Source organism: Nematolebias whitei, chromosome 14 (assembly GCF_014905685.2).
Source record: "Nematolebias whitei isolate Nwh7 chromosome 14, NemWhi1, whole genome shotgun sequence".
In the NCBI taxonomy this organism is placed as follows: domain Eukaryota; kingdom Metazoa; phylum Chordata; class Actinopteri; order Cyprinodontiformes; family Rivulidae; genus Nematolebias; species Nematolebias whitei.
This window is the reverse complement of record NC_056511.1, coordinates 5796479-5811292: the sequence shown is the minus strand read 5'-3', so window position 1 is coordinate 5811292 and position 14814 is coordinate 5796479. Positions and strand designations below refer to the sequence as shown.

Genomic DNA, 14814 nt, shown 5'->3' with positions numbered 1-14814 from the left:
TCATAACATGGTTTTAAAAATGGACACCGACAGACAGCTCAGAGATCACGTCTTCACTGAGGCTCAAACTAAATTTACACAAAGTAAAATAATAAAAATGACTCTTTGTCCCAGGCTGAGAAAGGCTCTTTTGTCACTCAGAGCCACGTTTTTCAAACGATGGAGGAAGAATTACCACATCCAGAACCATTCCAGCACCTTTTGTCCCCAAGAAAAAAAAAACAGAATAAATAAATACATTTTGTATTTTTAACAGTTTTTAACAGTCGGCTAAAAATCTATATTTTAAAATAAGCACATCTTTATGTCTGGACAACAGCAAAGTGTTTGCTTCTCCAAACCAGCTCTAAAATTCTGGATTAAAATATATTTTAGGAATGCAATCTTCCTTGACGCATTATTTAGGCAATTTGTTAAAATTGAAAGAAGGTGGCAAGTGTCAGTAAACTGATGCACAATTATTTATTTAGCCTTCAACGCAGTCTAAACGAGCTATTGCTCATTTAAAGTGATGGATTAGTGGCATATCTTTTCTCCCTGTTTCTCCACGATCAAATGCATCCATCAGGTAACAATTCTTCCTCCTGACAGGCTAAAACTGTGATCTCTCATGGCGATCAAAACTCTCACCAACCGTTACCTCCATCTGTCCCCATAAATGACCACTGAAGTGTCGGTAAATCACAGGCTGGGTGTAATACCTTGTGCTGCCTCCATTAGAAATACCTCTGAACCTTTACTCTGTATATTTACATGCACTTTGGGTCAGGAAGCTTGTGCACTTGGGAGAAGAGCCCAACAGCAGCCTACAGTTACAGAGAATATGTTCTTATTTTACTATAAATATGGAAGAGGAAGAAAAATCTAATTATTCTTTGTCTAAATTATGTTTAGGGGAAGAATTGGCTCCTTTGTCATGTATAGCATCGTTCCTAATTTTAGTTGCAACAGCAAATACCCCCAAGTTAGTTGCTAAGATTAGGAAAAATGGTATGCAGGGAAAAGAAAAATGAGCAATCAAACAAGGATCGTAAGAAAAGAAGAGAAAACAAGGTTGAAAACTATAATTACCTCCCAAATTATGTGTTGCAACCATCCATCACAGCTTATCGACTGTCTTCTAGGTTCAACTTTGATCCTCAGTCGCCGGCAGTCTGTGCGCGAGTCTCTCAATAATGAGGGATTATCACAGATATTCGGGGGGGGGGTCTCACTTTCTATAGCTTGATTAAAATGTTTGTTTTTTCACAACCACTTTTACTGCTCGCATGCATCATCCAGTCTAACCTGCTCCAATGTCGCTTTGAGTAAATGTTACCAATAAACACAACAGTTACGATGTCATCATAAAGATTTTGAACAAAATCACAAATGAGACGTCGTTTTTCTTCACTCATGTATGTAAACATTGTTTAGAAAACTGCTTTTAAGTGGATAATCTAAATATCAACTTAGCTCATTTAAGGAAACAACATTTAGAGGGTTAGTATTTCTATTTATTTATTTATTTTGGTGTTTCATCATGTGTCAAGATGGCTTAGATCCTACGTCCAACTCGGGGGCTTGAACCCAGAACCTTCTTGCTTTGAGTCAACTGTACTAACCACTTCCTACCATACTGCCACCAACCTATGACCTCATCTTGTCAACTTACCCTAACATTAACTATTTTATACAATTGTCTAATCCCATAACCTGCTCAGTTTTAGGGACAGAAGAACCGGTACAGTTCCACTTACCCTTAATACTAACCCCAACTATTTTACTTAAATGCCTAGGATCCCCTTCTCACTGCTTGATGACCCCACTATGCTCTCCCTCACCAACTTGACCTGTTAGAATATGGTTGGATTATGAAAGATTTAATAACCTAATTTAATGTGAGGCCAATCACGATGCTGCTACCATCTTAGTACTTAAATCGTTTATTTCCTGCTATTTTTCTAGTTCTTGATACTCTCTCCTGCACCCTCACCATGCCTGCCCTGGCACCCTCTCATACCTTGTGAAGACGCATGCTAGAAGATCACACCACGTGAGCACCATGCTATGACCTTGAGTCTATACAAGATTGTTTCCATGGCCTTGTCACATTCATGGCCACATCATAAGCAGGCCAACATGGCTAGTCGGGTTAGGGTTAGGGTTTGTATCTGTATCTTGTATCTGTCCTAATGATTTATGTTGGCTCTGTCAAGGACCACCATGTCCCCCCACTCTCCACCCAGGACCACAATGGTAAACCAACACAAACTCACTACAGATATTTTGTGTGCTTAAAACCATCATGTCTTTCATGTAATTGGGGATGTTTACTGTATTCTTCATACACTGCAAAATACCTCACCAAGACCCCACAAAGACCAACTACATTCTGACTGATCTTTTGCATCGTGGTACGGTCATCCTTCAATTTAAAGGGATCCGAACCTAAAAGCTAATCTTGCTTTTCTAGTCTGTTCTTAAACAATCCCAACTGGCTTGAGGACATACACCAAGGCCTGATCAACCTTGGCTGGTCCTTTACTTGGGAATGGATGTCAAGTGATGACGATTAAAACATCCCATGATTTTAAGGTCCACTATTCATCAATCTGATATCATCTGGTCAAAATATACCTTGAACCCTTACAGTCAACAAGGAGGAAAACAAAGAAAAATCTTAGACTATAATCCTAATCAACACTAAGCACTGATTAACATGTAAGATAGCTGAATATGACGTGTTAATATCTGTGATTTCTTTTATACTTTCTACTCCAAATGCGATGTATGAGGCAGAGTGTCACTGAAACCAAAACTTTCTGGACCCTTCAAGAATCTTCATCTTGAAAACCAACTCGAACAGCTGACATCTGTTGTAAACTTCCAGTATTGCCTGTTCCTAATCGTATTCTCTAAAATTAAGGGAATGCTTTCTGACAGTTCTTACAATTACAGTTACCTTGGGCTATCCAATCCATATTTAAAAGACCAAAATTTAGATGCTGGCAAGCTGCAGCACCATAACAGAAATGTTCCTCCATGTTATGGGCATCAAAACACCATTTGGTAAAGTGTACAAGTTAAAGGTAGGCTTTCTAAATGCGAGTGTCTCCAAGCTTCAAGTCTGTTGTTTTAACTCTTTAACTGAACCTCCATTTTGTGTCTTCAAGGGTCTGATTTTGCATTCACAATAAGATGTACCATTTGCCCTCCTACCTTCAGCTTAGTGGATCCCATCTCCAGGCCCACCAGAATCGTCCTGTCCACCAGCTCTGCAACCTTGGGGTCAGCCACCTTCAGGGAATCCTGGACGAGGTCTGTGACGTCCACCTGCCAGTCTGGTCCCAACATGGTGATGACCTGGTCGGTGCCTTCTGTGGAAGTGGTGTGAAACTGGGTCAGCACTTTGACCTGGGCCCGCTGGTACTGGAGGGCGCAGCCGCGACTCATCCGGCGCTCATCATCTTCATCATCCGCATCGCTATCTCTGGTGCTCCTGAGTCAAAATAAAAAGTATAAAATATCAATTTAAATACAGATCTGATAAACGTTCCTCCATCTGCTAATGGCCAAAGATATGAAGCCATGAAGCGACACTGTGGCACAGTTGGTAGAGACGTTGCCTCTCAACAAGGTCACCAGATTGAATCCCGTTCTGGGTGGAGTTTGCATGTTCTCTCCGTGCATGCGTGGGTTTTCTCCAGGTACTCTGGTTTCCTCCCACAGATCAAAAACATGTATGTTAGACTGACTGGTAACTCTAAATTGTCCCTAGTAGGGGTGCACTGATAATCGGTCAAGAGTTCCTTAATATTGGGAAATTGGCTGATACTTTCATGAGAAACTGATATTACCGATTTTTTTTTAGTTTTAACAACAATTGTCAGAACTTCATTTATATTTCAAGCGCACTACCTCATAGTCAGTTAAAACAAGTTTGTATTACTTTTAGGATATTGTTCAAGGGTTTGTTTTTCAATAAAATGATTGGAAAATTGAAGGTGCATTGTGAACTTATAACACCTGACAGTGTCGCTTATAAAACAAAATCGGTATCAACCAAAATCGGAATCGGCAGGTCAGACTTTTTAGAAATCGGTGATCGGCCAGAAAACTGCAACCCCTAGTCCCCAGGTGTTCCTGTGATAGACTGGAGACCTGACCAAGGTACCCCGCCCCTCACACAGTGATAACTGGATATGGGCACCAGTGACCACCGCGACCCAGAAAGGAAGAACCGAGTAAAGATAATGGATGGATGAAGCCGTGAGTGTAAGCTCCACTCTGTGACATGATGTTATATTTCCATTTGAGCCTTCTGTTCTTTGGGGTCTTCACTAAAAGTATAATTTGACATGACAATGCTGAAAAACTCCTGGCACCACTCAGAACAAATCCATCACACTTTCTGTTTTGTGAAGATGGAAGAAAAAGTCCTCCAACCGAGGAAGGAGCAAATGATAATTGCCGTAAAGCAGAGTTCTGGATGGGTGCCCGCCTAATATCACAGGAGCCTCGGGCACTGGGGTCAGGCATGCCAGGTGCATCCCCCAGCAAGCACAATTGGCTCTACTTCAAAATGTATGAGTCAGCAGGCTTAAAAATGTTTCTGTGCCTAATTTTAGTTTTGACTGAACTGAAAGCAGCAGCAGGAAACACATCGACAGTCTAGGTGTCCGACGCTTAATTAAAGGAACAGTTATGAGGCTGAAGTGTCATGACTCCTTTCACCAGACTGACTTGGTACAAAATGCATTGCTCTGTAGACTTGCAGCCAAGTTCTAGGTTTGATTATTAACCCATATCAGTTGCTCTGTAGGTCCCCTGTTTGATTTTTGTTTAGTGCTGGGTAATTGTTTGATGCCGAGACATTAACAAGTCTCCAGTCGAACTTCATGAGGATTTGATACAGCAAAACTTAGATGTAAGATGAGCACAGACCTGTCTGAGGCTAGGACGACAACAACACAGATATCTGACACCGTCAGCGAAAATGTTAAAATATTTTGTGCATACACCATTAGGGATGTGCGATATGGCATAAAATTCATATCCCGATATGTATTGTGATGGGTGGTGGTAACGATATATATCATGATATGTTTTTGGTATTAAACTTGCAATAGGAACGAAAAAAAAAAGAATACGGTGTCCTTTTGCCAGCATTTATTTTGAAAACTGCTATACCACAAAATAATCTCAATCAAGAAAATTCCACTACTAGGTCCAGAGAGCTTTTAAATAAACTAATTGAGTATTAGGCTTCTTTCTTGTAGTGCAAAACAGTGCAAAATATATCAAATGTAGATTTAGCCTTATGTTCTCTGAACAGTTTCCAGTCTTCTCACTTAATAAATGAACATCAACAGAGCAGCATTTTACATAGTGCACACTGAAAACACTTAACCCTCCAACCCGTCATCCCTCCAGTGGGCGTCTCCTTCCGCTTTAAGGAGATCTGACACAAAATGGCGACCAGTTTCCTCTGTGGCTTTGACCAGAGGATCTTGCAGTAAAATCACACAACACAGTTCTTTTACAGATCAGAGAGCAGGTTTAACCCTTTTTTCCCCAGCACAAATGCACTCTCTAAAGCTTTTTTAACTGTCGATGGAACACAGCGTCTCGTGTCAGAATACGGCAACACTACGGCAAGCCAGCCGTAGTTAGCTTGTAGCTTAGCTCTTGAAGAAAACAGACTTTAAAACTATTTATGCAGTTTTCAACTCAAAAAAAGTAATGATTAAATCTGACAACTCTGATTTTACATCAGACACAGCATTACTGCGGTTAGCCGGTAGAATACAGATCTCTATCATTGGCTAAATCTCTATCGTTTCTACCATGTACCATATATATTGCACATTCCTATACACCACCAAGATTTGTTTTAGGGGAAATTGATAAAAATAAAACACATTTCTGTACATTTGGGATTAAAGGAAGACAAAACAAATATGAAGTGGAAAAATGATCCTCGTTTACAACAAAGGCACAATCATATCATTACTGCAGACAATGAAACCACTTTGTTTTAAAAACAAAGACTTGAAAGTAATTTGATCCATTTTAAGACAAGACTAACTCGTCACCAGAGGCTTCGTTCAGCCTGGGGGGGAGTGTGAGAGACTATAATCTCTCTTTGAAGAAGATGCTGTAAGATTTGTCAGGTTAACATTTGGCATCTAAAAACAAATGATCACACGCTCTGCATAACAAACTGCACAAATAAAGACAGTTAAAAGAAGACGAAGCACTTCTGAGATTTTTCTAAATTACAGAAGGGTGAACCTAAACAAAAGCATCCACTTAAACAGGGAAATTAAACAAGAAATCTTCAAGCAAAAACACATTTCTTCCTTTTTATCTGCTTCACCGGATGTCTTTGTTCCGATGGATCATCCTGTGGGCCTCTGCAGCTTCTCGATGCGAGCGCTGTTTTATTTAGAAGGTTAACAAGTTTCGCCCAAAACTAAAACTGCTTACTCAGTTACTTGTTCATTTGAAGGCAGAAAATAACCTCAGCAAGACTCACTTTGAGAGTTTACCAACTTGGCTCAGGTCAGTTCAAGTTTGCTTACCAAAGTGGGCACCTGAAAATAAGGACATATTTTTTTCTTCCTTAGGAAGAATATTGTCCGGTCTCGTTAAGAGTCTCTGCGACGAGCTGAAGCTTCAGTGCACACAGGCTGCCCACCCGATTACACTTTCCTTCTTTTTTTAGAGCGTGCTACTGGATAAAGCAGCCAGTGAGCAATTCTGCCGCATCGCAGCGAAGGCCCACTGCAGGCCAGGAGACGGAGGTCCAGAGTGTGTCACTTTGTGGAAGCGAAGGAATGTAGGATGGAAGGATAAAAACAGAAAGGACGGGATTCAAGGAGGTGAGAGAATAAACGTCGGGGAGTTGGAGGAGAGAAACGGTGAAGTCAAGAAAAAGATAAGCGATGAACGAGCAACGGAGCCGAGAGAAAAACAACAATTCAATTTAATAAAACAAATAATCATCATGATTAGGTTTTACTGGAGCTAGGTTGGGTCAACAAACAAGTTATTACATTGTCTGAAGGGTCTTCCTTTCTGTCCTGTGTTGGAGATTATTTGCAGTGTTTCTGAGGTCTTTGTAAACATCATCTAATTCACTGTCGCAGCACATAATGACTGTAAATAAACAGAACCAAGGTGAACCTGAGGACAGCCTGAAACCGGTGTTGGAGCTGTTCTTAGTGCTGGCATTACTCAAACGTGGAAAACTCTGAGAGTGTTTGTTCCATTTCAGTCCTGAAGGTCCAAAGTTTCCAGTCTTACAGGAAGTCATGTTCTGTTGATGCGGCACAAAAAGGTTGCTGTTTGCAAATCCAGAAAATTTCAAAGACTTCAGTTTTGACTTGGAGTTAGAGACTCGACTTTGGAATAAATAGAAGATAATGGATGGATGGAAGCCATTTCAATCTGGCACCAATCCACTTTGACTTTAACACTGATCAAATTATTGGTTAGCTGGTCAATCCAGTCAGAACAAATCTCTTTGTTTCCCTCAAAGTGAGGTATTCAAAAAGCTACCTACAACTGGTAAAATATTAATAGTTTCCAACGTTTTCACCGCACTTCAAAAGGTCTGAACCATCCCTTATAAAGTGGAAACCTAAAAGCTAACAGTGGATGTAAACCAGCCAGTAGTTTGGTTGCATGATGTGTTAGTGGTTAGGACTGTTGCCTCACAGCAAGAAGGCCCTGTGTTCAAGCTCTGGATTTGGCCTTGGGGCTTTCTGTGTGGAGTTTGCCTGTTCTCCTCATGCTTGTGGGGGTTTGCCCCAGATATGCTGGTTTCTTGAGACAGTCTCAAAATATACATGTTTAGGCTGCCAGGCTTTATTTGAAAAATAAATCTGTGATCTAAATGGGATTTGCCTGGTTAAAAAAAAGGCTAGTTTATTAATAGTAAACCGATAGCCTTGAAAAAGAAAGAGAGCCAGATTGTGTGACCTATCAAGACCCCGATTGGTAATCTAACTTGGATTGCCTCCCTGTATAGTATCGAAGGAAACAAGCAGACTTGGTAACTGAAACTTCTTGGCTGCCATGGCGTGACTCAACCACAAACCTCTGTATTGTCCAGAGTTAACAGTTAAGCTTCACTTTTAGGTTAGCAGGGATGAGATGTCCTATAGCGCACTAAAAATCAAAGTTACCATGGCTACCGCCTCCATGCAACACCCTGATGACCATCCTGTGATGCACATTTACATTCAAAGTGAGGAATAACTGGAACCTCCATCTTCCTGTTTGTTAAACGTGGTAAATATGTGCGTTTTTATGTACCCCGCTTTATTCCATGATGATTCATGCAAACCCATGAAATGAGATGTGGGCTTTTTTCAAAACAAAACATACACAGCTGACTCAATCAATCAAGAATTACAAACATAAGCAGGAATTAACCTGGTTCCATTAAAATGACATGTTTTCCCAAGATTTTGGTTCAATGGTGCACGCGTTCAGCTCAGAAGCTCTTGGATATTTACTCATACTCAAACTGGCAATTACATTTCAGGGTAAAAACATGGCACAGTTTACATTTGAATATGTAACAAGTTGGTGTTTGTCTGCTGCATCAGGCAGCTGGGAAACAAAACATGCAGTGTTACATAAAATGAATGTCACTGAAAATACAGAGAATTTCTGTGGGAAGGATATTCAAATCACCATCAGCAACTTCATAGTCTGTACAGTATGTGGCACCATTAAGAATGATGAGCTGCCTTTAGGTGCAGTTTCTTTATGTGGCAAAGAAATCCTCAGAAAACTAAAGCACATTATATTCCTGCAGTAAAATGAAAAGACAGCATGCAAGAGAGGAATGTTTCACCTGTGGTGAGAGGGATTTCTCTGAACTGGCTGCTTGGCAATCATTGCAAGTCAAAATGGCTCATGAGGGGTCCTTGATTACTGTTGTCATGAAGGCAGAGAGGACATTATATGCAGAGCAAATTGTCTGGAAGAATTGTAGCAATACACAGTTTGAAGAAACAAACTAAAAATGAGTGAAATTTGCCTGAACCGGCTAGTCTGCCTATTCAAATTTTAGAAACAAAAATTGTATTGTTTAACACAAAGTACTGCAAACACCATGATCTAAAGACCCTATGAATCAGCTCCTTTGAGTCTAAGGCCATGGTTCTCACCCAGGAAAAGGTGGAATGCTAATTCTGGGTTGGGCGAGAGTCTTTGCTCCCAGTAGAGGGGTTCCAGTATCTTGCAGTCTTCTTGATGAGTGATGGTGGGATGGAGCAAGAGATTGGCCACTTGACTGAGGACTTGTTCACAGTCATGAGCTGTGGTTCCGATTTGTTATGATCAAGGTTTACTGAACCATCTAAATTCCAGTCTTCACCCAGAAGGCATACATGACTGAAAGAACTCCCATGGAGAAACAGCTGAAATCAGCTTCCTCTGTAGGATGGCCAAGCTCAGTCTTAAGGTGGTATCTCACTTACTGTCGGGGGGGAAAAGCTGGAAAACATGAGACGTTTCAATTGCATTCTCACTGAATTCTGAGGACTTGAAATCAAGTGATCATTGTAAAATGCCAGTTTTTGAAACTTGTGGCCTATTTTCATGCACGACTGCTAACACTGAACCATCTACATTTCAAGTGTGGCAGTTTGTAGGATGTGGTTTCCCACCATGGGTGGGCTGTGGCTGAGTGGTTAGAGCAGTCGTCCTCCACTGCAAGAGTTGGGGGTTCGATTCCACCAGCAGTCACATGCCGAAATGTCCCTGGGCAAGACACTGAACCCCTCACTGTCTCCAATGTGTGTCCCATTGGTGTATGAACGTGATAAAGTGCTGATTACTCTTTGTATAGATCTAGTAGAGTGCTGTATGAATGGGTAAATGAGGGCACATATTGCAGTGTAAAGCGCTTTGAGTATCTCGACAAGATAGAAAGTACTATATAGTAGTACTACTATATGTTATATACTACAAGTTTATGATTTAATCTGCTGCAGTACAGTTAAAATAAAGACAGGAAGATTAGGACGACTTTATTAATATCTCGGCATAGATTTTAGACCTGGACATTTACTGGCACACTTAAAAGAGAAGCCCATGACACAATTCAAGTAGGTTCAAGATGGGCTGGAGATGCTCACAATGACTGTGCGGATATTTCAAACTACACAATGGTTTTGAACAAGTTTATAACTCAAGCAGCAGGGATGCACATCTATGTGACTGACATGAGGAACATGAGAATCCCACCAAAATTATATGACATTCTGGAGACATTTGGAAGACTCCACGATGAATGCTGTTCACCAACCAGTCACAGTCCAGTGAGATAAAACTGTTAATCAAGTGAGGAGCTTTGTCATCCAGTGAGGAGTAGCTCTGAGCAGAGTTGCTACTCAGCATCAAAAAGGAGGTGATTCAGGCGTCTGATTAGGATGTCTCGTGGATGGAGACTCCGGGGCAGATCCAGAACTCATTGGAGGAATAATCTTTAGACTGGGAAGACCTTGGGATTTCCCAGGAAGAAGTAGAGAGAAAAATGACTGGTTTACTCCACAATCCAGCTACAGGAAAGCTTTAAGATGGTGGATGGATGATAGAAGGACAGATGGAGGCAAACTCCATTCAAAATAATGTGATGTCACAAGTCTGATAAAGCCTTCATTTGCTGGTTTCTACTTTATCAGGCTAAAAAAAAATGGAACTTAAAAAGGGCACTTAATACACACTCTGAACGTCCAAATAATAAAACATTTATATCCCAATATAATCTGGAGGGATGTTTGGAAAAAGGAGGCCATGCAAGATGTTATCCAAGCACTTAGGCTAATTTGAAATTCTTCCTTCATCCTCTGGAGTACGCCGTAAACATATCATTTGTATTCAGGTTGAGCAGAAGTGGAATTGGACCACGGTGATGTGCTCCGGCGGCGACAATAGCAGCCACCCACGTGAGTGTTTATGCCCTTATTAAACATGTGTCGTTGGGTGGAGAGATTGTTTGCTTCTGCTTGATGCGAGATGGACAAGAATACTGAAATATTTTAATGAACAACGGATTCCTTAACACAAGACCTCGTTTTGTCTTTGGGTCATGGCTCCAACAGCCTTAATCGCCCACTGGGAACATTTAGAGTTATCAACTTGTTTATTTTTAAATGCAAAAAGGTTCAACTAGAACCACAAACAGGCATGATTTAATGCAAAGGCAAGAATATAAACATGTGCAGGATTTGTAGTCAAAACCACAGCTGGATGACTGCATCAGCTGTGTAGGAGTTTAAAGAAACGAACAGAAACACACGTTTGATCTTATTTATCATTCCACAAAGCAAGAACCACACTGCATTACTTCCTTGTCACTGCGGTCTGACAAGCTCATTATGTTTTTAAAAGTGCAGCAAACATTCCTCCTGAAAAGCTTTCTGTTTTTCACTCACTGCCAAATAAATCGATGTCTTGGCCTTGTTGTATGAAATAGGTTACGATGGGTATGACACACGCACCACAGCCTTGTAGCGCTATTTGTGCTTGAGACCTTCATTTAGCAGGAAGCATCTCTGCTTTGCACCTGAGGCAGAGCATCTAATTGGACCAAAACAAGCAACTACCCGTAAAAAATCCTGGATTAGACTAACGTGAAAGACGGCACGGCTCCTCGCACTTTAAATAATGAGCATGTGGTAATCGTGTACGAAAATAAAGCATCCAAAATACATTCTGAACTGCAATGAATGCTCTCTGGCTCTGCTCACCTCGCCAAGGGGTTTAGATTAAAAAAATAAATAAAATTAAGAGCAAAAAGGTTACAGATTTGTCTTGTGAAAAATATCCAAAAAATTTTAATGAGACTTTTCTGAAAAGCTTTAAATGCTGACACTGTCAGTAATCGACGTTTTGTGAGGTTTTTCTTTTCTAGGCTGTGTTTTGCTGTCATTTGTGAGAAATCAAGGCAACACGATGCTGTAACTTTTCAGTCTTTCTCAACTAAAAGACAAAAAAATGTTCAGACTTTGACTTTTAAAACCGCGTGGGGTCACTCCATTCATGCAAACTGTGCTTCGGACCAACAGATGAACATTTTGGTCTTCAAAAAGAGTGTCCTTTATCCAGCTGAGTCTTATCATGAACAGCTGGCCCCCCCTGTGTTGAGCCATGCGTCTGTGGAGAGGCTGTTTGGTTGATCCAATACAGAGGTCTGAACAAACCTCGCTGCAGACACCACTCTGTTTGGGTTTGGGGGTTTCATCCTTAAGATGGACCAGCCTCTGTTAGGTTTGAAATGCACTGCGATGTTGTGTTTGGAGAAAATCCTTCAGAGTTTCTCAGATACTCCAGCAACAAATGAGATGACAATGTGTTTCTTTTCCTCCCAGTTCTGTTCTTTGCTGTGTGGTTTTAGATTTCCTCGCTGGCTTGACAAAAGCTGAGTGAGGACATCCACATGTTTGGCTTTTCTGACGCCTTTCTGTTCTTTTTCCTTCTCTCCTGTCCTCGTGAGAACATATTTGGGCCAATGAAACTCTAATGGAAGAAAATACAAAACAAATATCCCTTCAGTGTCGACACAAAATGTTGTACGGAATGGAATTGTGTAAGAAGGTATTGTACCGTATCTTATTGCAGTGATATACTTTGTACTATATTACATTATATTCTAAATGTCCTTTGTTGTTTATTTCTTTAAGCTGTTCCCTTTTCAGGGGTCACCACCGCGAGTCATCCTCCTCCATCTCACTCTGTCCTCACTCCATCCACCTCCATGTCCTCTCTAACTGCATCCATATATCTCCTTCATGTTTTCTTCCTGGCAGCTGCATTTCTAACATCCTTCTACCGATGTACGCACTGTCCCTCCTCTGGACATGTCCAAACCACTGTCCCTCCTCTGGACATGTCCAAACCATCTCAGTGTGTCCTCTCTAACTTTATCTCCCAGTTGTTCAACCTGTGCTGTACCTCTGATGATCTCATTCCTAATCTTATTATAATCTGAACTGACTAACCCAGAACTGAATTATTGGTCATTTCAATTGCACTAAAACTACTAAAGCTAGTTTCTAGTATTTATATTTTTGTCATTTTGATTCAAATGCATAAAAACATTTAAAGCCCTGTCATTACGTACAGTGTAACCCTTGTTTCATCTCATTTTTTAAATACTTCTGCTCGTAACCTTAAGCTCTGACCCAAGCACTTCTCCTGTTTTGATGCACCACTGCTTCTAATGTTACTCTTAAGTGTTGCTGATGCTGCAGGAAGAGCGATTATCCAATTAAACGAGATGAGATACAAACCACTGTTCATACGCTCAAAGGACTGCATTTGTGCACACGGAGCCATGTTGCTTCACATGCACAGGCTTTCCCTGCAAATTAAATGCCAATCATAATCACTCACACCACATTGACTGCTTGATGTTGTAACGGATTTCTACACGCAGTACTTTGCAAATATTAATAACGCCAAGATGGCAAAAAAGAAGTAGAAGTTAGCCTCTTGGAATGATTATAAACAATTTATCTACATGATCCAAAGTACAAACTGTGTGGACAAACAGAACATAATTATTTAAACTGTGGATGGTTTGAGTAATAATATTTAACCTAACTTAAACATTTAAATAATTTTTTTTTTTTTATGTAGTTGGGTTCATTTATTGTATTTTTCTTTAAGGTTGTTTTAAAAGGTTGATTTTTCTGCTTTGTGGAGTTTTATAATAAGCTTTTACACAAATTAAATAAGAAAAATATATTATATTTCCCGTCTACTGCTCGTAGCCATTCCTGCAGCTCTTCTCCATTAGTCACTTCCATTTTTCCACAAATTCAAAACACCTCCGTCTTTAATATCCACTTCACCGCCCTCGACCGATCATCTTTTGTCTGATTTGTTTCTGCAGGAATGGGCCCATAGTCCTCATTCTTTAAGTTTCAAAATATTGTGTCACTGAGCTTTTCAAACCGTCTTTTATGCAACACTCCTCTTCCTCCTCCTCTTCATGTCTTTTCCAGGTCATCTGAACTCTCTCAGCCTTTTGCTGCGGTGCCACCACCAGCCGAGACGCTCTCTTGGCTCCTCGTGAAGATGAGCGCTATTACAGCTGTAATTTTAAACTTTTTCTTCGGTTTTTCTCTCCCGTCTCAGGTATTCATGTTCCAGAGCTTTTGTATTTGTTACCTGTCCTCTCATCCCTGAGCTGATTGGGTCAGACGATTGTTCTTCTCAAGTCTGGTCCTGCTGAAGATCTCTTCCTAATGAAAGAGTTTATCGTCCTCACGATCTCCTCTTTCATTTTCATTAACATGGATCAGTAAACACAGTTACTGTAACAAAACTGGATTAAATTATGAGACTGAACTCAAATTAATTATTGGGATGAACTGTATTGAATTGGACCTGTTCACTTTTTGCTGAAGTCATTAAAATGAACTGTTAGACTCATTCACACCACATGTGGTACATGTGGTGGAACGAAACTGTGTACACAGGGTCCCAGTTACAGCCAACAAAAGTATGAAATGTAAAAGAAAAACAGTAATAAGATCTAATGCAGTATATGAACTAAGAAAAATGTTTCAGCTCTGGGCTGCAGAAATATGCAGCGGGTGCTAAATAATTTAAAATAATTTATTTTAAATAAAAATGTCATGCTGATCGTGCGGCTCATCCATCAATCAGTCAATTGTGTGTCATGTCCAATCTTATTTTGAAAAACCATGATAGAGCGAGTCCGTGAAAAACGAACCCGAAGTAGCGAGGGACTGCTGTATTCCCAGGGAGGAGAGAGTGATGATCGGAGCAGACCTGAATGGA

General features: G+C 40.5%; 1 protein-coding gene across 1 annotated transcript in view; it reads right to left on the bottom strand.

Annotated features, from left to right (window-relative positions):
• Nucleotides 1-14814, bottom strand: part of tmem132e (transmembrane protein 132E) — a gene marked incomplete at its 5' end in the record, with an annotated part of 183306 nt that overhangs the window by 24530 nt on the left and 143962 nt on the right. Inside the window, one exon of the mRNA XM_037688218.1 lies at nt 3202-3481. Coding sequence (XP_037544146.1) covers nt 3202-3481 — 280 coding nt within the window. The remainder of the gene's footprint in view (nt 1-3201; nt 3482-14814) is intronic.